Source organism: Eulemur rufifrons, chromosome 19 (genome assembly GCF_041146395.1).
Source record: "Eulemur rufifrons isolate Redbay chromosome 19, OSU_ERuf_1, whole genome shotgun sequence".
Taxonomy (NCBI): Eukaryota; Metazoa; Chordata; class Mammalia; order Primates; family Lemuridae; genus Eulemur; species Eulemur rufifrons.
Window position 1 is genome coordinate 39,504,025 of NC_091001.1, and position 25,939 is coordinate 39,529,963.

Consider the following 25,939-nt stretch of genomic DNA (forward strand, 5'->3'; position numbering starts at 1 on the left):
TGCCTTGCTTTGTTTTGTGCATGTACTTAAAGTTGTGATATGTGGTATACTTCCATAAGATTTTATCACTGGGGAAAACATGCGACCTCCCTATACATTTTTCTGCAAATTGCTGTCAATCTACAGGTATTTTAAAACAAAACAAAAAACACATTCTAGATCTGTTGTCCTAGTATTGTCCAATTTGAACATATTCTGAACCTTTTCCTTCCCAAAACCAACCTAAAAGACATGCTTTCCTTCAAAAGAGCCCTTCAAAATCCTAAGAATAGTCAATTCTTAATACTGTTGAAGTCCAAACAAAAAATGAAGAGATCTTTACATCTCTTGCAAATAAATACCTCCCTTCCAGACCCCTTAGTTTCCTCCACAGTCCTCTGTCACCTCACCCCAGAGTGAAATCTGAATTCTCAGTTGGTTTAGTCTTCCAGATTCACATAATAAAGTAAAGCAGGTGAAGCGAACCCACATCTCCACATTTTCATACTCCCTGCAGCCAGCTCCACAGCAGGATTCATTCGGGCTGCCAACAGCCAACAGCCTGGGAAGAAGCACAGCCACGCCATTCCACTTCCCACATCTGCTGTTTCTCTTGTCTTCAGAGCCTGAGAAGTAACTAGTAGCCTGGTTACCACTACCTCTGAATTTCACTGAAGGAGTCAGGACAAGTCTGTGATTTTTCCCAAGAATGAGCATTTGCATCTTTTTGCTCCTGAGATGAAACTGAGTGGAAGTAAGAAACTATGCAGAATCCTGCTATCATCAAAAGAACCCTCTCCAATAGCCCAACCTGCTGGCCCAATCTGCTGGAATTGAAAACAGAAGCTTTAGCTGCAGAATCTCTCTCACTCAGCCTGTTCCCACTTGCCCCCAAACCCCAGCCAGGCCCATGCCTGCAACTGCACAAGAGCCTAGAGGTCCTTGATATGGAGGGGTATAGGCAAGGGCATGTTTTCCAGGTTGCACATGGTCCTGTATCCATAATCAACACTTATACTAGGTCCTGACTGTGCCCCAAGCTGTAGCAGAGGTCACTGCATGAAAATAGCATACAAGAAACATTACTGAGAAGCCAATAAGGTAAATGACTGGGTTTGTATTTTTTTAATAGACTCACCATCTGGTTTTCATTTTACCTGAATATATGGGTTTTGCATTAATTACTATTAAAGGAGTCCTGAAAATACTCACATGATGCATTCGTCCAACATTGCCTGATTTTTCAAGCAAGAAAATACCTTTCATATACTCAAAAAAAAAAAAATGGAATATAAAAACATTTATTATACATACAGCCATGTATTTTATAGCTATCCTTACAGAGACAGAAATGAAAAGAAACACACCAAAGCACCAACAGTAGCCATCGTAAGGTGGTGGAAATACAAAGATTTAACTTTTTCTTTGTATTTTCCTATGTTTTATACTTTTTTTAAACAGTAATCAAGTATTGTGCCTTTACAGTCAAAGCCAGGCTTAGGCGAAGGACAGCTCTACAGAGATTCCATTAGAGGCGTGAAAGGAGCAAACCCTGGCTGGCCACTGCAGCCGTGTCCAGTGAGGCAGCACAGGCATCACAGCACTGCAAGGAAAGAAACTCAACTCTCGGTTCATAAAATTCTAAAAGATTACATTTAACATGGTACCTACAAGTCTGCCAGTAAACAAGAAGTTTGTTAATAAATATGCAAAGACTGTGTGCTCCAGCAAGTCCATCTCCCAACCCACCACTGGCAAGATGTCCGGCCTTGTGAATGGAGACTTCGGTAGGAAGGTGCTGCTGATCATTCCATTCACAGAGAGGACACTTCATAAATAACTCCACTACTGCGTTTAAATTACAATAAGCAAGAATTTGCTGATCCTTCTATCATTCTTTAAAATAATCTTAAAATCTTTCTGGCTCGCTGGATAGCACACCTGAGATCAGGTTAGCCATTATCTCCCTCAATAGACCCCAGATTTGGAGAAATTATAGTTTGATTTAAAGTTATCCCAAATCCCCAAAGCCATTGGTTAACTCTTTCTAGAATCTGTAAAATATGATGTTAAATCCTATTCACAATTAGGCAAGTTAGAAGCAAGCATAAGCATAAAGTAAAATTTCAGATAAAAATAATTTAAAATAAAGTGGATTTAGTTCATTATCATCTATTACTATTTTTTAAAAATTTAAATATGGACTCATGCATATATGTACATGCACAGGCACAGGCACACATACACTTGCTTTTTGTCTGGGTCAAGTTCTCCTTTTTCCCATCTAAAGCTGCACAGTAAATCCTCCTGTGACCATTTCAAGAACTATTTTTTGCCACTAAATTTTGCCAACAATCTGCTCAGCATTCTAGCAGATGTTTCTGTTTTCCAACCTCTGGGAACTTGGCTGGATCTGTTTTCTTCCCCCACGTTAAAAATAAAAGAAATGGCACAAATGTGGCCTAATACCCTAGAGAAGCTTTTCCCCACTCCAAACCCCTCAATCTCCCTATTCATGTGACCTCCATGATCCCTTTTCAAATTTTTTCTTTTCCATTAGAGAAGATGTTTCCAATTATGGTCCATTATGTTGCCAAGGATGACATCAGTCCTCTGTGTGTGTGTGTGTGTGTGTGTGTGTGTGTTTGTGTGTTTGTGTTTAAATGCTACTGCCTCTTAGTTACTTGGAGACTATCTGCAACAATTTAAGCCAACTATTCTACTGGACCTATGAATTCACAATGCCACAGGAGGGCAATTTGTTCAAATGATCAGATTCTCCAAACAGAATAATACTCTACATTATTGAAGGAGGGGAGAGGAGAATCCTTGTTTTCTATCTAACAATTTCTATTTCTTTAAAAACATGTGTGTCCAAGCTTACCTCAGTGACATCCATAACTTTGATGGCCGCCAACTGACCCGTTTTAACATGACGGCCCTGAAAAACAGAGAAAAGGAAAATCAATCAGCACCAGCGTTTTGCACGATCATTAGAACAAAATGGTTGAAGTCGCCAACAAATCATATCTTATGTTTTTCTCTTATTAACCAAAAGCAATGATGAAATAGTCCTGGGCTCTCCAACAGAATAATACAGCTTGTAATATCAATGAACCACACTTAATAAACAAGACAATTAGTGGAACAAATGAGTTTTGATAAAGCATCAATTCCTTCTTTCTTTCACAGGTTTAATTTACATATCATTATCTCTAAGCAACTTAAAGTTTTCTTCTACATATCAGGTTTACCATCCTTTCCTTAACATTTCCCATGAAAAAAATGACCCAAAAAAATCCCTCTAGATATTTTATTGTCAAGAATGAGTAACAGTAATTTTTCCCTAGTGTACTCCCAATATCCATTACTGGATTTCACGAGCATTACCCTGAGTATCTTCTTTGAAGCTTTCTTGCAGTCCTACTATAGGGAGGTTGGAGAATAATCACCCAGAACAAAAGAAGTGTATAAAGAGATTGAGGGGAGGAAGGAGATAGCTTTCTTACAGCTATATTATAATTCTTGACCAAGAATCTAAAACTTTGTAACCCATTTATATCATTAGGTATTTCAGACACACTTAGTAACATTCTCCTTTCACCCAGATGAGGAGTGTCAGGTTTAATTATAGTCGGTCTTGTTCCCCTCTACTCTTTGCTGGTCATTTCTCAAGCCAGTAATAGAGAGCACCCAGATATCCTGAGCATCCTAAGCATGGTCTTCGTAAAGATTTTGTGGGAAATTGTCCTTCTGCAACAGATGTGAAATAGAAAGAACATTCCTATATTTTCCAAGAGCCTGTTTCCCTTAGAGCTTCATGATTTAAAGAGTTGTGAACTTTAAAACTTCAAACCTGAGGAAGAATGTTTGTGCTGGAACTCAGCTTACAACTTGGACAAAGCAACTCCATGAAAATGACACTGTATCATAACTATTACACTCAGTAACTGTGACCTAGGTCGCAGCTTGGTGTGGTCAGGCTCCTGTCTGTAACAGTGAGGTAATACTGGTGCCCACTTCATTGGATTGTTGTGTACAAACACTGAGATGCAAAGAACAGTGTGTGGCACATGGTCAGTGTCAAGCACAACCCTGGAACCTTATTTCCCTAAATCGATGATAGTATCAGGCAGCTCCTGTGACTGTCAGCACAATCATGAAACCAAATTATGCTTTTCTTGAATCTAAGAACAAAAAGTATAACTTAGAGGACACAGTATTAAATAATCCTCTGCTACTCTTCAGGCAAGATACACTTGATATCATTCCTAAGCACCTAATCAGGCTTCAAACCTGTTACTCTCCCTGCAGTGGGTTTATTTCTAAATTACTAAAGCCTATTTCTTGCTGACAGAAAAAGTGATGGGAGAAAATGGCACACAAGTTTGTCCTGGCTTTTCCCCTTTTCAAGAGGGTAAGCAATTACTATGTGTGTTGGGTAGAATGTGGGGGAGGGGAAGCCTTCTGAATATCTAATATGGTAACACCTAAGATCCCTACACATCAAGAAAATCCATCTATCAGTGAAAAAGCCTCTCCAGATGTTCACATGGTAGTACCATACTTTTTTCTTTTTTTTTTTCCTCTAAACAAACCTTAACATAAATAAAGCCATAAGGAGCAACCAGAAAAAGATCTGTGCTTCCCTCTAGGCATGAACTCAAGACCACAAGTGTGTGTTCTCAAGACTTAGCAGTTTGACAGTGGCATAAAAGCTGAGATGTGTAAATTCACTCAGCATTTGCTTTATATAGAACATGATTTCCCTTACAAAGGCAAAACAGAAACAGGACCTAACAACTAATCAATGATTTTTGTGACAGAGGCCAGACCATGCAAAGGCATTAGTCTTCATTAACATATACTAGGTCTCCAAGTTAGGTCCATTTTAAATTAAATTTAAATCACGAATGTGTCTAAGAATTCTACCTCCCTCGTTTCTAAGAAACAAGACAATGTACTAGAAAAAAATAAATCTGTGATTCAGGAGACCTTGGACTCTCATCCCCCCTCTACATCCCATCACTATACTTCCTTGGAAAAGTTGCTTAACTTCTGGGAGCTTCCTAAGACTGCTCTAGGGCCCAAAGTGTCCAGATTCCTTCCACCTGTTTCAGGTAAGGCAGGTTGTAGATAAAATACAAAGAGTACGTAAGACTATGGCCATTGTACCTGGCATACAGTGGGTGCTCAGCTGAGCTTCTTGCTCGTTCCAGCCCACCACAGGCCCATGCTGATTCCCTGCCCCTCACTCTCTCTAATTTAGATTGCAACTACCTCAAACCTAGTCAATTCAGGCCCATTGCTAATTTTTGAAAGGCCTGGCCAATATGAGAGGAGGGAACAGGGAGATAAAATAATGTACTTCTTTATTTAAAAAAAAAAAAAAAAAAGCAAAGCTCTAAATTTTAAACTAATGGAAGTATAATCTATCTGCTGAGATGGGCCACCTTTGTATAAAGGAACAAAATGGCCAGTAAAAATAACCTCAGGAGAAAAACTGAAGCTGAGACTCAATGTTAATATGCACGTAATCGTGCTAAGGAGGCTACACCAAGAGTTTTTTAAAAAGATAAAAATTTGTGTCCACTACTCAACACTACCCAAGGGAGAAATATACCGACTCTCCTCTCAGGGTGGGCTACAAGCTTAAGTCTGCAAAAGCTGGGTGCCCCTACTCATGAGGGAGGGCCTCACCACCTTTCTCATGGCATTCCTTTAGCTATAGCATACAGCACTCCTTTATACTATGGAGTATTCAGAGAAAATGAAAATGCACATAATTATAAATGGACTGCACTGTGCTAGGAAATTAAGGATACGGAAAAAGGCACTACTCACTGATATTTCTATGAGGTTATACATCTATTATATCATCCAATTTTGACCTCTGTCATGTCTTGTGCAGCCTGCTTACTACAGATGACCACCCTCCTTCACCTGACTCTGGATCACTGGATCACTCTGGACCCACCTGATGCTGGATCACTGAAACATCTAACTTTCGCATGGAGAGATTTTGAACTTAATATTAACAAGGTCTTTCTTTCCCTCGTATCATCCATTCTTAAAGAACACCAGTAAATGACTTGGTCAGCATTAAATATACATATCTAGCATCCATCTATGAACTTTACTCTCTTGTCCTACTGTCTACATTTCTTGGACATGGTGTCATGGTTATAAAATGCCAGATGGCAGAGATTAAAGGTTCATGGCTTACTTTATTTACATGGCACCATGTAAACATTAATGTATTTATAAGACAATCGATGACGAAAAGTTCCCAAATACTATTCACATCTATTTTCTCAATAAGTCCTGAAAGACCCTATGAGAGGATCCAGTGCAGGTCATTAACATATTCTACAGTAGAGAAACTTTAAATTCTATTATTATCTGCCCATGGTACAATGGCAACAGGATCCCCTTTCCACCATGATATAAAATGCAAGAGACGGACTCTGTTTCTATCAAACTGTCAAATTCCTGCTATCAAAATGTTTTGTTTTTAAAGAAACAGCTTTAATTACTTCCTCTCTATGCTTTCAATAGGTTAGCACCCATAGTAAGATTTATAATTAAAATTTTTACTCCAACTGACATCATGTCATGTCTGATTGGCTCACACTAACCAGAATCATCCCCTTTGGTAGAGCAACTTTTGTAGCTTTGGTTTCCTTTACAGTCTTTAAATTTAGAAAAATGCATGTTTGTTTGTTTTTTTTAAAAAAGAAAACGCAAACTATTCTTGGCAGAAGCCCAAGATAAAGAAAATGGCCTAATTTCCAATTTTCATGTTCCACCCTGCACTTGCAAATATGCAATACATTTATAGCACTTTCCAAGAAAAATCATGCCACATGATTTTTAAATGCAGGGCACTGTGGCAGCCAGCCTGTCTGCCTCTAATGAAGTCTGTCCCTGGCCCAGAGAAGAGCCTAAATACAGAAGGGATAGCATTCAAGGGAAGCTTTTAAATCCCAGAGAAAATGACACGCAATGTTCCTATCTTCCTAAATTTTCAACTATCACCAAGTATTAGGTAACTAACTCATAATTTTTACCTAAACCTCAATAACTCCATTAAAGTACATTTGATGATTAAGTCTTCTCATTGGGAGGCAAATTCTGGTGGTCTCATTCACATTAAGGGGAAACTTGGGAGAGGTACAAATAAATCCAAAAAATGAAAGACAGAGCCCTTAACTTAGGACTCTAATCATAAAGGAATGGGCCAATGCCATCTACTCTATTAAAAAGTTTTACTACTCATCCCCCAACCTTCCCTCACACCTTAATACAGAAGTGCACTGCAACTCAACAGCACTTTTTTCTGTTCATAGTGCTTTCTCCATAAATCTCCCCTTTTTTCACAGAATCATAAAACTTCTGTGCTCATTCGACCTGAAAGAGAATGGGCAGAATAATCGAGAGGGAAATTCTATCAAGTTTATGACACTATCTAAGGTAAGTAAATACACAAACTAGGAATAACAAATGTCCTCTTCCCTCAACATCCTGGAGGGGTGCACACTTAGCCTGAACTCCAGCAAGCATGCCCCTGTGCCACCTAGACAACACTACAGTCCTGGAGATGGGGCTGTAAGAACAGGATCCAGGCACCACGTTGGCCCTACTCTTGGGACATTTAGTGAACAAGCATTTTATATGCATTATCATTCATTCCCCACACGACCCAACCTAAGCATCATTATCCTCATTTTATAAATGGAGAAACTAAAGATTGGAGACAGTTAGGTTAACCAGCTCATGACTCACAACCAGACTTGTTCCCTATACCAGGTTATGGACTTTAAAACAGACATGATCACAAATACCCTATTTAACCAACTTACATAGGAACTGCCAAGTATACTATTCTACAACATAAATATTTTAACTGATTATAATCATACGTGGCAATACAATAACCAATCATAAAAACTTATTTTCAACCCCTGGCCTTTTCCCTCCTATGACAAAGGAAAGAACATCCTGCAGAAACTCCTTGGGGAGCATGAAGACATGCACGTATGAGCACATTCACAAGCCACTCAGCTACACAGGCTTTCTGAAACTGACAATGGGCTGCTGTTTGCTCCTGCCTTTATCTCATCATAAATTTTTTTCAAAAAATATTGGAAATCAAAATGGTTTTCTTTCTGCTGACTTTAATCTGAAACAAAAACTTCAAAGATTAATTGCCTAAAATTGGCTTTACATGTGGAACAGCAAAGCCTATTAATGTAAATCTCAGTAAGCTAAAGACTGACTACTTTTAATCAGTGCCCAAGATATGCCTACACTGCTGAAGACACAGCACCTACTTTCAGGAAGCTTATAATTTAGAGAGGTGTTTAAACATACTAACACACATACACATACAAAAGGAGGGCATTAAAGAGAAACACTACACTCTGTAGTAAAAGCACTTAGGAAACAGGACAGTGTGAAACCAATTATTCTGCTCTGACGGATGTGCAAAAAGAGTTGTTAAGAGAGATATTACTACAGGGCTAGTGGTGTGAATCCCCATGGAGGCTGCAGCTGAGCCTTCAAGGGTTGCTCAGAAGGCCTCGAAGATCATCAAAGGATAGGACATGGATCCCTCAAGATGTGAGCTGCAAATAATCCTTTCCAAATCTCAGAAGGAAACAGGCATGCAGGTAGCAACAGGCCAGGAGAAAAAGGGAGAATGCAACCATATACTGAGGACTAGAAGCCGTGTCACAAAACCACATCATCTCTCTGCAGACATACAATGAGAGGAGCTTGTCAGACAATGCACCAGGAAGATGCCAGTCTCTGTCACTAAGTTGGAAGAGGGGATTCCATGGTGGTGTGATGTGTGCCTAATGCAGAGGGGGAAAGACCTGGCTGTTTCTCATTCCTATCCAACTGTGAAGCTTTGTTTCTTGGTATTTGTTCCTTTACTTTTTAGTGGTGCTTTGATGATTTGGGGGGGTGGGTTAATATTTTGGATTTAAGAGTTTTATTGGGGTAGAGACATTAAGTTTTTCTATTAAGCAGGTCACATTCAGTAACAAAAATCAGTCACTTTTCACCAGTGATGTGCTGACATGCTAACTTCCAGGCTCTATCCCAGATATAATATGAGAACTAGGTAAGTGGGGTATAGGAATCTATGATTTTTTAAACAAGTGCTAGTGATTTCTTATGCACTCTGAAGCCTGGGAATCCCTTCTTCAAGACTGTATGCAAAGGCCCAAACTCCAGTTCTCTTTTCCCTTTCAGCTACATAGTACTTATTACAATTATAAATTCAACTTACCATCTTAGCTGGGGGGTTTGATAGATGAAGGTTAGATTTGCAACAAGTAAACTCTAACAAATGTCAATTATATTTTTCAGAAAAACACATAACTTATGTTCTGAAATGTTCAGGAGCTCAAAGGACAGACAAGCCTAGCTCAACAAAATAGGTGATTTTTACAGATAAGGAAGCAATCCCAGAGAGCTAGGACACACACCTAGCAGCTAAACGAAACCTGTTTTCGCAATTCCCCAGAATGTCTCATCCATGCCATTATTAGTTCAACTTGAGAATTCCAATCTACTTCCCTTTTCAAGTTTCCTTATTTTTGCCAACAAACATGTAACCTATGTGACTATTAGGTGAATGGCATGAGTTCAGCACGAGGCAATGCACTGACCACTCTTTCTAATGTTCTATATCCATCCACTCCAAAGGCAAAGACCAGCTTAACTTCGGCAATACAAATCCCAAAACCACAGGCCTCACTTGTGAGTCCTCTTTTCCAGGAAGTGTCTGCAGAAAATCCATAGTCACCAATGCAGGAGGGCGAATTACCCAGACAGCACTCCAGCAGCCATCTAAGATAAGGAACCATGTAATTAACTTGGGAGAGAGACAGCTCAGAGCACTTCAGGAAACATCTCAGTCTTATACTAAACATCTCCCTACACAGTGCAGGAATAAGGCAACATGAGCCCACTGATCCATATGCTCTCATCACATACTCCAAAGCCCAAACTAAGTATGAGGTGAGAGGGCTCGTATTTCTGTACATTTCACCCTTGTAACTCCTATTTCTTATTACACTCAACATATGCTTATCTACCTCTCCCTACCTTCCCTGATCAGGGCCGTGGATGAGCAAGTAGACAAAGAAAGCACAGGAATATGTCAGTGTTATGACATCATTCAGGACTTTCAATTTAATAAGACAGTACTTCTATTCCCTAAAGAGCTTAAAATTAAAAGACTCCATATAGAATTATGCCTTCCTTAGGTCGAAGCTACCTTATCTGGAACAACACTCCCTTTAAAGAAAATTATACCTCAATTGCAGAGAACGTGTATATTTCTACTAAGAATGAAACAGTCAAAACAGACACTATAGTAAGACTATCTAATGGCACCACCCACTTCCCAATCAATGAGTCATTTTGCATAGCGGAGTTAGAAGATAACTTAAAATAAATTACGCACCAGATCTTTTTTCTTTCAGGGGCCAATCTGGATGAAATCTTTCTAAACCTTGACTTCTTGAGTACATTAAAGATATTTTTCTTAATGGCTCAGGGAAATCATTATGAACACCAATTACTATCCAGTCCTTGCAATTAGGTGACAGCCTCCGGGAATATTACGTCAAGCTCCTACAAAGAAAGGGCCCAGTCATCTGAGCTTTGTATGCTTGTTCAGTCATTTACAGCTGTGTTCTAGAACAGATTGGTGGGGAGGAGGACAAGCCAGGCAACAGGCGACGTTCCAATCAGATGAGCTATCACTGTAGCAAAAAATCACCTCTATATTAGAAAAGTGGAGACAATTTGAATAAACACATAATGAAGGGTTCAAGGGAAGAAATCCTGCCATGACAGTTTATGAGTAATTCCTTCAAAAGGAGTGTTATGTTTTGACTGTATCTCCCAAAGTTCATGTGTTAGAAACTTGATTCCCAATGCAACAGTGTTGGAAGGTGGAACCCAATGAGAGGTGATTAGGCCATGAGGGCAGAGTGAATGGATTAAAGCTATTATCACCAAGTGATGCCTTCCACCATGTTATGACACATCAAAAAGGCCTGCACCAGACTACCAGATGCCAGCCCCTCAATCTTGGGCTTCTCAGTCCAGAATCATGAGCCAATAAATCTCTGTTCATTATAAATTACCCAGTTTGTGGTATTCTGTTATAGCAGCACAAAATGGACTAAGACAAAGGGGGAGGGGAGATTTGGCTGGGCATTGGGCCAGGTGGAAAGAAAGGACAGCTGCTTCTTAAAGATACCTGGTGAACCTGCATTATAAAGGCCAGTGCCCTTTCCAAGGGAGGCAACAGCCCTGCAGTCTGGATTACAAAATCAAGTATAAGGAACTATGTTTCAAGAGGGAGAGCAACAAATTAAAAAGCACCAGTAGTAAAGGATCCAGAGAATACAAGAAAAGGACAAAGGATTAGCACATCGATTCTTTCATCAATAGCAAAAGAAAGGGCCGTGGCAAGTCTTCATATCAAAGCATCTAAAACAATGGAGATTTCAGACTCTGCAAGCAGGTATCACTAACATTTGTTAGACATGTTCAGCTGCACTTTCTTGTACTCACTTAAAAACCCAACTGACTTCAAATTCAACAATTTTAGTTTAAAAGAGCATAAAAAAACTCCCAATTCTTTACTATAGGCAAACTTATATATAAAGTCCTTCTTATATTTTAGCCACTAAAAGATAACACATTTGACCTTCAACAGCTAAGTAATTAGTCAATCTGGTAATGCTAAATCTGAAATCAGTCATATGATTCTATCAAGACACATTAAGAATAAATACTATACTCTTTAAGGTAATTTAATTCAATACTGGATAAAAAGTAAGCAATGGGCAGAGAATGTCTCCTGGGTAGTAATCTGCTGGATCGGGCCTCCTCACTGACCAGTTGGGGAACCCAGGTTATACCGCAGAAATAACAGACACACACTAAAGCAGTGGTCCCCAATCTTTTTGGCATCAGGGACTGGTTTCATGGAAGACAATTTTTCCACAGACCAGGATGGGGGTAGGGGGTTGGTTTCGGGATGATTCAACTGCATTGCATTTACTGTGCAGTCAGACCTCTCTGCTAATGATAATCTGTATTTTCAGCCGCTCCCCAGCACTAGCATCACTGCCTCAGCTCCATCTCAGATCATCAGGCATTAGATTCTCAAAAGGAGTCTGCAACCTAGATCCTAGTTTACAGTAAGGTTGGAGCTCCCATGAGACTCTAATGCCTTGGCTTATCTGACAGAAGGTGAACCTGATGAGGAGATGCGAGCGATGGGAGCAGCTGTAAACACAGATGAGGCTTGGCTCACTAACCTGCAGTTCACCTCCTGCTGTGTGGCCCAATTCCTAACAGGCCACAGAAGGTACTGGTCTGTGGCCCAGAAGTTGGAGATCACAGCACTAAATTACACCAACCACCATGAAGCTAAAACAGACAGAGCACTGGAACCCAAGAGTCCTATGATTCCATATACTACTAGAAGGCATCATACACAATATAATTGAGTGAATTTTAATAAAAAGCTTATTATAATGGCTAAACATTTATCCAGAAGAAAAGACAAAACATGGAATTCTGTGGGCCCCACGCCCTCAGCCCCAAGAAGTGTCTCTATGTTTCTCCCTGTGACTTCATAATATGCTCAAATTTTTAGAATTATATCCACAGTGTAATTTCAATACTGAAATAGCACTTCAAGCATCACTAAAGCAGTCAAACTGAACTCTTCTCAGTGACTTAGAGAAAAAAGTTTAAAGTTTCAGACACAAATCAAAAGGCAAAAAATTAAGTGATGAAAAGGATTCTGATTCCACTCTGGACTGCTGACCCGCCCATGGTCCATTCCTACTGACCAGCAACCCAACATCCAATTAAGGTTTCCAAACTATTCCTTACTTCTTTCTCAGCACATAAAGAAGCCGACTCCAAAATAAACACTGCCTTTGAACCTGAATATATTTACACTATTCATATAAAGTCAAACTGTAAGCAGCTTTGTGTCTCCCTGAACTATTTATACAAGTATAATCTGGTTTCTGAAACTAAACTACCTCTGTTGCTGTGCTATAGGTGATAACACAGTTTAAAGGACATAATCCTTCCCTGCATGTGGTCTCTGAGGGCAATATTTGTTTTCCTTCTGGTATTTAAAGTCTGTAAACAACTCAATTTGCCTGTGATATTCATAAGGTTTTTCATTAATCACTCATAACTGCATTGTTCCTCCTTAAAAAAAAAAAAAAAAAGAGGTTAAAAAGGAAAACCCTCCTTTAGAGTTTTCCTTTGCGGTCCCATCTGACAATGCACCTTACCAGAAATCACGCACCCATGCCATCAACTCAAGTTTTCAAAGTCAGAGCACCTTCAAGCAAACTCATACTATGTCCTTCTAAAATTTAACTTGGTAAAAATGAATTGATGTCTTAGGTATATTTCCATAAAAAACAGGGAGAACTCTTGCCTCAGCATTTGAAACAGAAAATTCCCTCCTAAAAGCATCTTTTGTTAAAAACCATGATCTACTACAAGGAACCGTATTATAAAAACAGATGACAAAACTAAAAGAACAGGCAAAACTAAAAACTAAAAGACAGGCAAAGTGAAATTTTGATGAAATTTTTGCTTTCTTTTATTTTTCAGTCCTCTCCCCTCTTCCTCCTTCCTATTAATAATAAACCTCCTCTCCCACCACACAAAGGAAGGGATGATAGAGAACCACTCACTGTGTTTTCATTTTTTCAACAAATATTTTTAACAAATATGTATTTATTTATTGGGTCTGGCACATAAAAGTGTACAATACTTTAATACATCATATAGGAAGTCCTTGCAACAACCTTACAAGGAAGAAAACCATCCCTATTTTACAGAAAGGAAGCGGAAGCTCCATGGGATTAGAAAACTAGCCCAAGGTCACACAGCTAGTAAGAGGGGCAAGGTGGAATCCTAACTCAGGTGTGCCTGGGCTTTAAAGCTCTAGGTAAATAATCACTGATTTCAATCAGCACTTTTCCTTACAGGCCATACTGATTTAAAGCCAAAGTTCTGCATCCCAGAACCAGCTCCCATCCCACTCAGGAACTGACAACAGCCTGCAGGTAGAAGTCAGGATGTAAAACCTAGGGAGTAAAAAGCATCTGTGGGCAGTCAGGGGTCGGTATGTCCCTTTGTACAACTTTTTCTGCCCTTTCCTGGGTGCCGCTCAGGCAGAGGGAAGGTTCCAGTGGGCTGTTTCCTGAAGGCCCTCTCCCCTTGAATTCTCTTAAAACCTGCCTCCACTTTTCAGTCAACCTGACTTGTCCACAGCCTTGAGTACCCAAGGGCACCCAAAGCACCTTGAAAAGCCTGCCAAGGAATAGCCCTGCCTGCTACCCCATAAAATACCCCTAAAAGTATTGTCAGAGTCTAGGCAAAGCCTGGGCTATCAATATAAAGTGAATGACTACAAAAATGATACAAGGAAGAAAGAACTAAGATTTCACAATCTTAGTTGCCTGGGGATCAAAAGGATGCCCCAATATTGTGCTGGCTGCACAAAGGAGAAGTGAACGTGAGCACTCACAAATCTAGCAATTGCCTATTCAGCTCTTTCAACATACTTTACCTGGTACGGCAGCAGAAACACCCAGTGCCACTCCCTTCTTTCCTGTGATTCAGAGCTTCACCTGTAGTTCCCCCTAAACCCACCTACTCCCTTCAACAACACCTTGATGAGACAAAGCCTGACTTGCTGTTCCAGGGAAGTCGCTCTCTTCAACCTACAACCCCAAGCATACAAAATTACCCTTCAGAATTGTAGGTAAAAAGAAAACATTGAATTGATACTCTTCCAGCCACAAGTACACCAAAATGTGCTTTCCTGAGATAAACCCATTATATTAAAAGTAAAAAGAAATTTTGATCATCTAAGTCAACTGCTCTGCCACTAAACAGATTTATGACTTTGACAAGTCTCTTACTTTCTTGGAAGTATGGCCGTCTCACTATAAAATGTGCGTGGTTCTGAGGTCTACACCCCAGGGCAACATTTTGATTTACCAGGCACTGGTCTAGACACTAGGGATACGACAGTCAATAAAGCAGGCAAAATCTGTTCTCACTCTTGAAGGGGGACACAAACAAAATCCAAGTGAATACATTGAGATGGTTAAAAGAAGGATGGCAGGGGGTGGGGGGACGGGCCGGGTGAGCCACAGGGAAAACTCCCACAGGGGAACAGGGGAAAGAGGAAAGAATGGATGGCGAGGGTTGCCATTTACCCTGGGTGGTCAGGGAGGCCTCTCTGATACCCTGTCATTTGACCAGAGAGCAGATGGAGGCAATGAATGACAACGCCCTGCCTGCCCACTCGCCCTCTAGGACCTTGTGAGCCAGAATCAATCTACACAGAAAAACTTGCACAGGCACTGATGGTGGACCGCACTAGCTCCACTACCTCTGCTGCCTACAGGCAACATGGTGGTTCTGCTCAAGCTTCAACAACAGTAACATGTTCTACTCCCTCTTGTCAAAAGCAGACATGGCGCCCAAGGGACACCCACTGCAGTGTGCAGCTACAAAAACAGGTGCTGCACAACACACATCAAAAGCAGGGACCCTCTCCCAGCCATTCCCAACACTGGCTACTTCCTAGCGCAAAGCTCAAGCTTGGGTTATAGAGAAAGGGCTAGGAGAAGCAAAACCAGAGGCTCTGGCATAAAAAAAGCTATAAGGTTTCTCCATTCACTGCCTGACTACACATCTTCTTTCTTTAGTAGTCACTTTTCAAGCAAAACTCAAACTCAAAGTTAAAGTCTGAGGCCTACACTGGCAGAGCCTGGCTATGATTTTTTAATTAAGTACAGAAAGCAAAGTCTCCCTTCTTTCTGTAAGCACAATACAGAAAGAAAAAATATATTTTTAAATTTAAAAACAAAACCCTAATTTATGGTGCACATCATTGCATACTATTATTTGGTATGTGACTGATTGGGCTATGAGGTTTACAACATTCAATTGTTGAATAATATTAACAAAAGCCAATTAACAGACCCATAGTAAAAATAGCTTCTGTGTGTCGTCTTGTTATGGCTGCACTTCTGCCATTTCAAATTACCCTGGCATCTTATTAAGGCACTTCCTAGGAGTTCTACGGCCAGAAACCACTCTCTAGATGCTAATAGCAGGGTTCTTCTCTCTGGTAATTCACTGACTAAATTGGACATCCCGTTTCCCATAGTATTTTATTTGGGGGGGAGGGGAGTTGCTTTTTGTCTTTTTTTAAAAATTAAACATTCCAAAAATTAGGAAGTTGCACATTTTAAAAACCCAGATTTCTAGTTTCTCTTGAAAAACAGATATGTCACAGCTGAACCTACAGGCTAGGCCGGAGGAGCTCTCTAGCGTCCCCACAGGCCTCCCCACTCGGAATACTCACACACACACCTGCAAGGCATGGGTCCAGTGTTCTTGACTGCAGAACAGTAGTGGTTCTTCAACCCTGGCTGACAAGCCATCACTGGGAGAGATTTTTGTTGTTGTTGCTGGGTGTTTTTTGTTTTATTTTTAATTACAGATGCTTGTGCCTTACCCAGATCTACTGGATCAAAATCCCAAGGAGTGGGGCCTGAGAATCTGTAATCAACCCTTGAATACCTCAGAATAATCTGTATGGCCTGATGAGGAATGTACGTATGTACCACCAAAATCCACATTCTCAATAAAAAATTAAAAGCCCTCCAAAACACCACCACTCTGGATCCCGTGTTCTAATAAGTTAAGCATCATACTGCAGCTAATTGATTGGATGGTTATCTCCTAAACATGTAAAAACAAACAGTCGTGGCCTTTACAGCATGGGAGAAGCCCAAGTAGCAGGTGTCACATAACACTCCAACAAAAAAACAGTGACTTCCAGTAAGCAAAAAGCACCCTGCCTCGTTTCCCCCTTCACTGGGGCGACTGTATTAATTTATCATCCAAACAGGACACTTGAGAGTGAGTGGGACACTAATAATAAATATGCCAGGACAGCAGGTGTGAACCAGGACTGCCTAGGGCAAACAGGAGCAGCATGGTCATCCCCCCCTTTACTGGGCTTCAAGAATTTTTGGTTTTTTTAAAAAAACAAAACAGATTGGTCAAATCACTAATTATTGAATTCAAGTTCTCACTCCCAGCACTAGCCCAGGGCCTGCACACAGCAGGCCCTCAATAAATGGTTTTTCAGTGATTAATCAAGAGGCCAATGGGTGCTTGTGTGACAAATCTATTCTGTAATTTGTAAACAGACCTTTACTAGCAATCTCAAATAGGAGATACAACCTTTAAACCTCTCGGATGACCTCTCTTTCTCTGAGGCTTCCCAAGCAAGTCCACCAACCACAGCAATGCCTCACCTCAACAGGCCATCCAGGAATAAACATGGTAAGATACAAATTCTTCACAGAAAGTACAATCAAATGGAGGAGGCCAAACATGACCCAAGAAATTCATTGACTCACCACCAGCCTCTGGGGTAGAATATATCTTCTCTCCAGGGCCAGACACCCTAGGTTGCTCCTCATGAATACAGGCTATTTACTCCCAGGAACTCATCCTTCTCAACTGTACCAATAATGGCCCCTGCAAAGCCACTCAACAACAATATGCAGGAAGCCCAAAGGGTTAAGATTGATGGGACAAGTCCTGAAATACTGCTACAGACCCATGAATGCCTAGCCATCACTTGGCCCTTAAAAAAAAAAAAAAAGGAAACCCTAGTTTTTCATTCAATAAGCAAAATGTGAGTATGATAAAACAAGCAAGGAAACCTAGATGAAGAAGCCTCAAGCCTGCCTGAAAGTGAACCCCAGGCCTCTGGAGAAGTCCTTCCTAGGTCTTCCCAAAGCACCCTACCCTAGGAGGAGCACAAATCTCTTCAGCACTGAGACATTCCTTCAAAATTGGAGCAACGGGAATCACAAGTGGGGGGGCTGTCCTATATTCTAACTATGGTTACACAAATCTATACATGTGCTAAAACTCTGTAGACTTGTACATCAAAAGAAAGCTAAAGTCAATTGTACTCTATGTTTTGTTTGTTTGTTTGTTTGTTTGTTTTTGAGATAGCGTCTCACTTTGTTGCCCAGGCTAGAGTGCAGTGGCATGATCATAGTTCACTGCAACCTCAAACTCCTGGGCTCAAGGGATCCTCCTGCCTTGGCCTCCCGAGTAGCTGGGACTACAGATGCATGCTGCCAAGTCCAGCTGATTTTTTTTTTTTTTTTTTTTTCTTTTTGAGACAGGGTCTCACTTTGTTGTCCAGGCTAGAATGCAGTGGTGTCATAATAGCTCACTGCAATCTCAAACTCTTGGGCTCAAACGATCCTCTGCCTCAGTTTCTTGAGTCGCTGGGACTACAGGTGCATGCCACCCACCCCCAATTTTTCTATTTTTTTGTAGAGACGGGGTCTCATTGCTGCTCAGGCTGGCATCGAACTCCTGACCTCAAGCGATCCTCCCACCTCAGCCTCCGAAAGTGCTAAGATTATAGGCATGAGCCACTGCTCCTGGCCTAACTTTTCTGTATCTTGTAGAGATGGGGTCTTGCTATGTTGCTTAGGTTGGACTCAAACTCCTGGCCTCAAATGATCCTCCTGCCTCGGCCTCCCAAAGTGCTAGGGATTACAAGCATGAGCCACCGCACCCAGCAAATAATTATTTAATAAAATAAAAAACTGAAGAGAGGCAGTAACAATTCAAAACCCAAGACGCCTCTGAACCTTTGGTCTCTTTTCCTGTTTGCTCAATGAGGGGCCCCTCAGACAGACACACACATCCGCTTAGGGATTTTGCTTTGTTGGCATTGTCTTTTGAACGTCCCCCTTGCTACCCTCCCTTTTCCTATTCTTGTCACATTGTCATTCAAGAAAGTTGATTCAGAGTCTCCAGTTGATTCAGAGTCTTGAGCTGGGAAAATATCAAAGCCAGGACAGATACAATTCCTGCCCCCAGTGCAACAATCAAGGGGGAAGTGCTGAGGGTCCATCAGAACACAGAAAAGCACAAGAAACGGGGTCTCAGAGTCAGCTGCATTTACAAAGCACTACCCTACACCAACATGTAGGTGTCCTCCACTTTTTGAAAGTCCAATGCAGAGACTGACCTTGTCAACCCAGATAAATCAAAGCAGACTAATTCACATAAAAGTGGTGAGCAGCACGGGCTCACACCCAGAGGCAGTGAGCAACACTGCTAACTTCCTGAGCCCACTTCCCTCACGTGTACCTACATCTCAGAGAAGATAACTAAGGTCCCCATGTGTGTAAAGTCTAGCACAGTGCCTGGCACATGGCAAGATAAAGAAATGTTAGTTATTATGACTGCATATGCAATTCTTTACATTGTATCAAACTGATGGAACGCTTTGTAACATGAATGCCAAAAAGGACTTTATTGGGTTTGATTTATACACAAGTTTTCCCATCTAGCACTGAAAGTGAATGAAGCACACTATTATTCGAGACTAAGTGGAAAACTGAGAAAACTCAGCACCAACTTTTCTTTCTCATCCTTTCTTGGGTGGAGACACAAAATAATCTCATTCAGGTCTTTGGAAAGGGAGTCACAACAGTTCACAATTTAAAAAGAACAATTTGTGTAGAGACAAAGATCTCTATAGCTATGCCTCTTTTCAATCTGTAGGTGTATTCCTAAACTGGTGCTTACATCAAAGAACTTTTTGCAGCATTCACTGAAGTTACCCAGGTTTAAAGAAATTTCACTGAATATCTTTTTTCATGTGAGTCAATGGAACTTCAAATGTAGGGTTTATTTAAAATGGGAGACACCTTACTATAAGCCCAGGGAAGATAATTTGCCCTTCCAGGAAATAAAAAACAAGAAATTTATTTCTGAATGATTTCAGGTGGTTGAGATGCTAAGTACAAATCTTCGGGCCACCAGTCCTCTCCACCAGGGGCCATGCTCAAGGAGACCAACGACAACGATGTTTATTTGGGCAATGTCCTTTCAACACACATTGAGCCAAAAGACTTTTGAACACTAGCAGAGCAAGCACACAGCACAGGGACAGCAGGGCTTGCTGGAGACCCGGACTTGCCATGCTGAGGGAGACTTGAGAAGCCCACAGAGAAACCCTGCCCACCCACTAAAGACTACAGTGTCAGGACCACCAGCAATCAGATTTCCAAACCATCAATTACAAGTCATCAAGCTATTGTGTTTCACTCTTACTACTTTAGTAAATTATGTAGGGATTCTGCTTCTGTTTAAAGAACCACAGTGAACAAGGTCAACTGGGGGTCTTTTCATTATAGTTTCCAATTCTTCAAATGAGGTGTCCATCCTGGAGCACTATGCATCTCAGCTCATCAGGTAAATGAGAACACAGCAATGGTGCAGCTGGTTTCATTAATTGCCAGAGGCACTATCCAACTAAACTGCTTGCCTGCCATCTTGCACAGGCCTCCGAACAGTTACAAATACAGTGGAAGTAATGAAATTCAACAAGGGAGGTCAAGGACTAGTAACAATGTTAGGGGGGAAATGTTCCCACTTCTTTCCAGCAAGCATCTTTTTGAAAAATCTTAGTGAAGATTGAGCAGCTGGCTCAGAGGAAGACATGAAAGGACAATGTGCTTTCATAACTGGGAAAGGACAAAAAAGGGGAGGTGCTGATAAAGACCTGGGCCTAAGTGTAAGTGATTAAAAAAGGGGGGAGAGGAATATAAATTACTAAAATGGCACAGTTCCAATGCCATCTTCTCATTCCACATTAGATCCTGGTGGTCTAGAAAAGTTCTCTCCAGCATGTTATAATCAGGACCCCAGAGGGAGCAAGGTTTGCTCTTACTCCTTCTCGCATTCTGCTCACCCACTTCAGTATCAGCATCTCCTCCCTACCGTAGATCAAGACTTTCTGGGTATTATAAAGGGCTCCTCTTCACCAGGCCCCAACCCTGGAACAGGCTCAGAGCCTTGATCTTAAATACACAAAGAGAAAAACAACTTGGAAAGCTCAGTATGATAAAATCAAGATTTGTTATTTATGTTAATATGGTGATATATCCAACTATTATTTTATTACTTTTTAAAGGTATATATTATTTTAGTTATTTAACAACAGTAAACCCCTGCCACGATGCTGTAAAGTGGAATCCAAAATATTCCATTTCCATGGTCACTGAATGAATCAAACAGGTAGAGCCACAAGCCTACACTTGGCAGGGGGTGGGGGAGTTGGGATTGTGGGGGGCTATTTGTGCAATCCACATCCATCTGGACCCTAGTCACAATTTGGTGCCACCTGGTGACAATTGTCTTTTCCAGTTTAAATATCCACTGGGATAATTCCAGGTCCGGTGGCTGGCTGCCATACACAACAGCAGAAATTCCAAAAATCCCACATTAGGCTTCTCAGTTCAATCCATGGGGATTAGGCAAGGAGAATACTAGGGACATGAAGACCTACCCTCTATTTAAGAAATGAGGCTAAGTGGAAGGCGAGCTATTCTCAATTACATTATTTGCATTACCATAGTTTCACACTATTTTTATTCTATGAAAATTAGAATGAACAAAAATGTAATGTTTTAAAAATTCAGACCTAAAACCATATTTTTTAAATGGTGATCTTTGAAGGTTCACACTAAATTGTATGTTAACATCTGGTTTCCAAAACTTTCTTGTTGAAAGAGAACAAGTAATACGATAAACCCACAGTAATTAAAGAGATATGAATGAAGGAAGTTCATCCTCCTAGTACATATTTATGAAATTTCATTCTGCTGATAACAAATTAGTAAAAACCAGAAAATTTTATCTTACTGATGTGAATTAGCTGTTAGGGTTGCGAGTCATCCCTATTTCCCTCCAGATTTTCCTTTAAATATAGAACAAATGGCTCAAAATCATGACTCAAGACATTTCTGAATGAGTATCACACCACCACAATCTTATTATAGCTTAATATCTAAACATATGAGAGAACACAATTCACTTTGAATAAACCATATAAGTACATACCACAAAAATTTTGAATAATTTTCCCACCCTACCCCACTCCCATTAATTTTTCTTATTTCTTCTCAAAAGTCTATCTGTCATGACTACTTCTGTCTCTCCATTTAAGAGCCCGTGTCTGTAAGCATCAGGAGGCCAGCGATCTTACCTTGCTGAATTTTCAATATTACAGCTCTAAAACCAGCTGACACTCAGTAAATATTTGTTGAAAGGAGCTAAAATTCACTCTACCTTTTTGTTTAAATAACACAAGAACAAATGAGACTTTACAATATGAAGCAGTTAATTTTCACAGTACAAAAAAAAAAAACCCAACTCACTTAACAACACTTTAAAATTCAGTAAATTGTAGTTATTTCCAAGAAAAAGCTGTATACCAACCAAACCTAGGCACAAGATTTTGGCAAAAGCAAGATGCAAAAATTTCTTTTTTATCTAAAAGACATAAAATTAGCACATAAATTAAATCCCAGACTCTCATAGATTCTTCTTCTTTTAGCTATATAACCAAATACCTTTACCATCATAAATTAGGAGGCTTTGAACAGGCTTATACCAACCACGGCCGATGACATCCTGTGCCTACTGAGAACTGGAATCTTTTCACCACAAAGCTAATAAAAGGCATTTGTGCCTTCTGCTGAAATGATGAAGAAACAACACTGAAAGTAAGGCCAGAAGAGCATGTTTTCTTATCAGACGCTTAACTAAGTAGCTCCTAAAACCCTTAGATTTAGATGGCCCAAGAAGTGCTACCAACGATGATGCTGGCTGGAAACACCCATTTTGGTGGAACACATCTATGTGCTCACCTAGCTCCACTCTCATCTAGTGCTCACTCCACTAAGAGGGAAAAAACACACATACATATACTATCATTGAGGAGTACGGCTGGGAGAGATGTGACTGTACTATCTCAAGGTCTACACAGGAAAAAAGGAGATGTTATGGTTAACATTAAGAGAAAGTATGCAAAATTAAAATGTCAGGACTATAACCAAAAGTAGACAATACCTAAGCCAAAACCTAAACACTGAAGATACCACTGTGCATTTTAGAACTGGGCAAAGGACTCTTTTGTTCCGTGAGAGGTTAAATTTGTCTTTTCTAATCAAACACGGTATTCTTGAGTACAAGCAGTTACTACTATTAAAAGAAAAGCAGTATATATTAAACATTGTGATGCTCAAGTCCACTGGAGTCAATTATGGAAGAAACAGACCAAAATCTTACTGAAAAGGACAAAGCATACCCCCAAATGGATGCAGAAATGAAAATTTAAAAAGTCACTGTAGTGCCAACTGATTATGATATTAAAATAATATTATGATTATGATGCAAGATAACCATATACTTAGAAAGGCAGCTTAAGTACAGTAATAAGCCACATGTAAAGAGGAAATATACAAATAAGTAACAATGAAGAAAAAAAAAGAAAATCTGTGTTGTAATTATCTACTCTGAAACAGTCGGAAACCCAATCTTTTATTGGAACAATAGTACTGATTTATAGTAAGCAACCAAATGCAAAGGCAGTTTTATCCGCGGGAAAGGAAGAAAAAGGAAAAAAAAAAAAAAACATGAAACATGTCTGAGTATAAGCAACAGAGTATTATAGCTCATTCTAACCCAATTATTAGCAAGCCGATCTGTTACAGCAATTATTAAAGCAAATTTCCTGCTAATTACAGGCTAAGACAACGTGCATATTCCCCACTTTGGTGGCAGTGAGAGGACAGTATCTCTGGCCAGGACAAGACCATTCCGGAGCCACAGTGTGAGAACTGTGCCTGCTGAGGACTCTGCCTTGAATAAAAAACAGAGGCAGACCCAGCTCCAAAGGTGAGACACTGGTTCACACCAAATGATTAGCACTGGTGCAATTTCCTGAGGTTTGACAGTTAAAAGACAAGGCCATTCTGGCGATAAACAGATCACAGTGCAACCAAAAACCAAAGACACACCAAAGCAAGCTGCCACAGGGAGAGCCTTCATGTTCAAAGGCTCCCTCTGAAACTGAATTCCCAACTAAAGAGCTTTGAAAAAAACGATACTTAAGGGAGAACAGATAAACTCTTTACAATAAAGAATAAAAAAATTCTAATAAAAAATAGGTTAAGTTATAGGGCCTCTCCACCCAACTTTGGAAATATGTATGGCTCTTGGTTTAGTCTTCCTGAAGGAGTATCCCAAATATGTCACTGTGGCTTTTTCTCACCAGACTGGGCCACCTGCCCATTGTCCTACTGGACATTCCCCTTTTTATTGTCAACAAATCCCTCCGGTGGAAAGAAATGGCCTCAACCTATGCAACCAAAGTTTGAAAGAATTATTTCCTAGCACAGAAAACATAAAGAGAAATGAGCTTAGAGATGCCAAAGCTGGAAACAAGTTAGGAAAAAAACATCCAATGTTAAAATTTCTTTAAAGAAAACTTTGAAAAAGAATTTTTAAAAAACCCTCAATTCTTAGACAAAAGGCTCTAAATCTGAATACAGCTTGAAATTGGAGGCTTAAGTTTTATTTCCTTTAAAACTATCCAATCAATTCAAATTGCATGTGTACTGTATTTATATTGCCATGAAAGAACTTTAAAGAAACCTGGAACATACCCCGAAGACTGTAAGCCAGTGCTGCCCTAGGTCTGCGGAGTTCTCACACAGACCACCTTTAAGACATTTATGATAATGCTCATCACAAAGCAAAAATCCAATCACCTTACCTGACAGACCTAACTTCTAAAGCAGTGATATCCTTCTCACTAAGCCTGCATGATCAACACTTGCTTCCCTCCTGTCCAGCCCCCAACCATTCAAAAGAGAAGGAAAAACCAGTCCAGGAAGTTCATTTCTCCATAATTGGTTACAGAAATAGATTTTTGTAGCATAGAGACTGCGGGCTGACATTATTTCAATGTATCAGGCAAGGGAGAAAGTTTTCCCAGAACCAGGTGAGGATAAGAAGAGTCCATTAACCTTAGTGAAGGCAAAAGTGGGTCCCAGAGAGGGCCAGAGGCAGGGGCTGGGCTGATAAGGGTGCTCGCTAGTACTTCCCATGCCCCCATGCCTTGGAGTAGGGTGTATAACTGCTTTTATTGAAGATTAAACAAGTAAACTGAAAAGAGGCAAAAGATCAGTATGGCAAAGAAATACCTCAGAGGAATTCATCTGGGTCTACATTTTAAAATATACCTCACAGAGTAACTCTATCGGAAACGGAAATACTATTTCCTCTACTTTTAGTTGTGAAATTTCTAAACATGCAGAAAAATAAAAGGAATGGTCCTATGTATAACAAATATCACTGAACCATTTCAAAAATAAGGTACAGAGATCAAGATACCTCATTTCTAAAAACAGGTGAGAGTATCCACTTGCCATTAACACATACCATTACCTCAGCTAAGAAAACAACAATACCCGTATTACCCAATACCCAGCCTACACTCAAATGTCCCCAATACTCCCTGACACACACACTTTTTTAAGATTGTTTCTACAACAATCTCTCCTAGTCCCCCTTTAATTCCATGGCATTGAATTTTTGAAGAAAGTAGGCCAGCTGCCTTATGAAAGGGCTCACATTGCGAATTTACCTGATTATTCCCTTGTGCTATTAATTTGCTCCTCTATACTCGAGTTTACCTTGCTTAGATTTTGGTTAACATTTTTTGGAACATTTCATGGATAATGGTGTATACTTCTATAGAACTGCAAGGGATTACATAATGTCAATTTGTCCAACTAATCCTCAACTTGACCATTTAAATAGAGAAATAAATATTTTAATCTGAGATTATTTCATTTAAAAGTATTTAGGATTTCTAGGGATAAGTTTATAAATAAGAGTGAATACAGGAGAAAGAAAAGGGTAATGTTAATAAAAATAAGAAAAGTAGATGAGCCAAAATATGGAA

General features: G+C 40.1%; 1 protein-coding gene across 32 annotated transcripts in view; it reads right to left on the reverse strand.

Annotated features, from left to right (window-relative positions):
* The window catches only part of MAP4K4 (mitogen-activated protein kinase kinase kinase kinase 4), a 175,883-nt gene that overhangs the window by 90,474 nt on the left and 59,470 nt on the right, over positions 1 to 25,939 (reverse strand). For all 32 annotated transcript variants that reach the window (XM_069494909.1, XM_069494929.1, XM_069494930.1 and 29 more), the window contains exon 3: positions 2,864 to 2,920. In XM_069494909.1, coding sequence (XP_069351010.1) covers positions 2,864 to 2,920 — 57 coding nt within the window. The remainder of the gene's footprint in view (positions 1 to 2,863; positions 2,921 to 25,939) is intronic.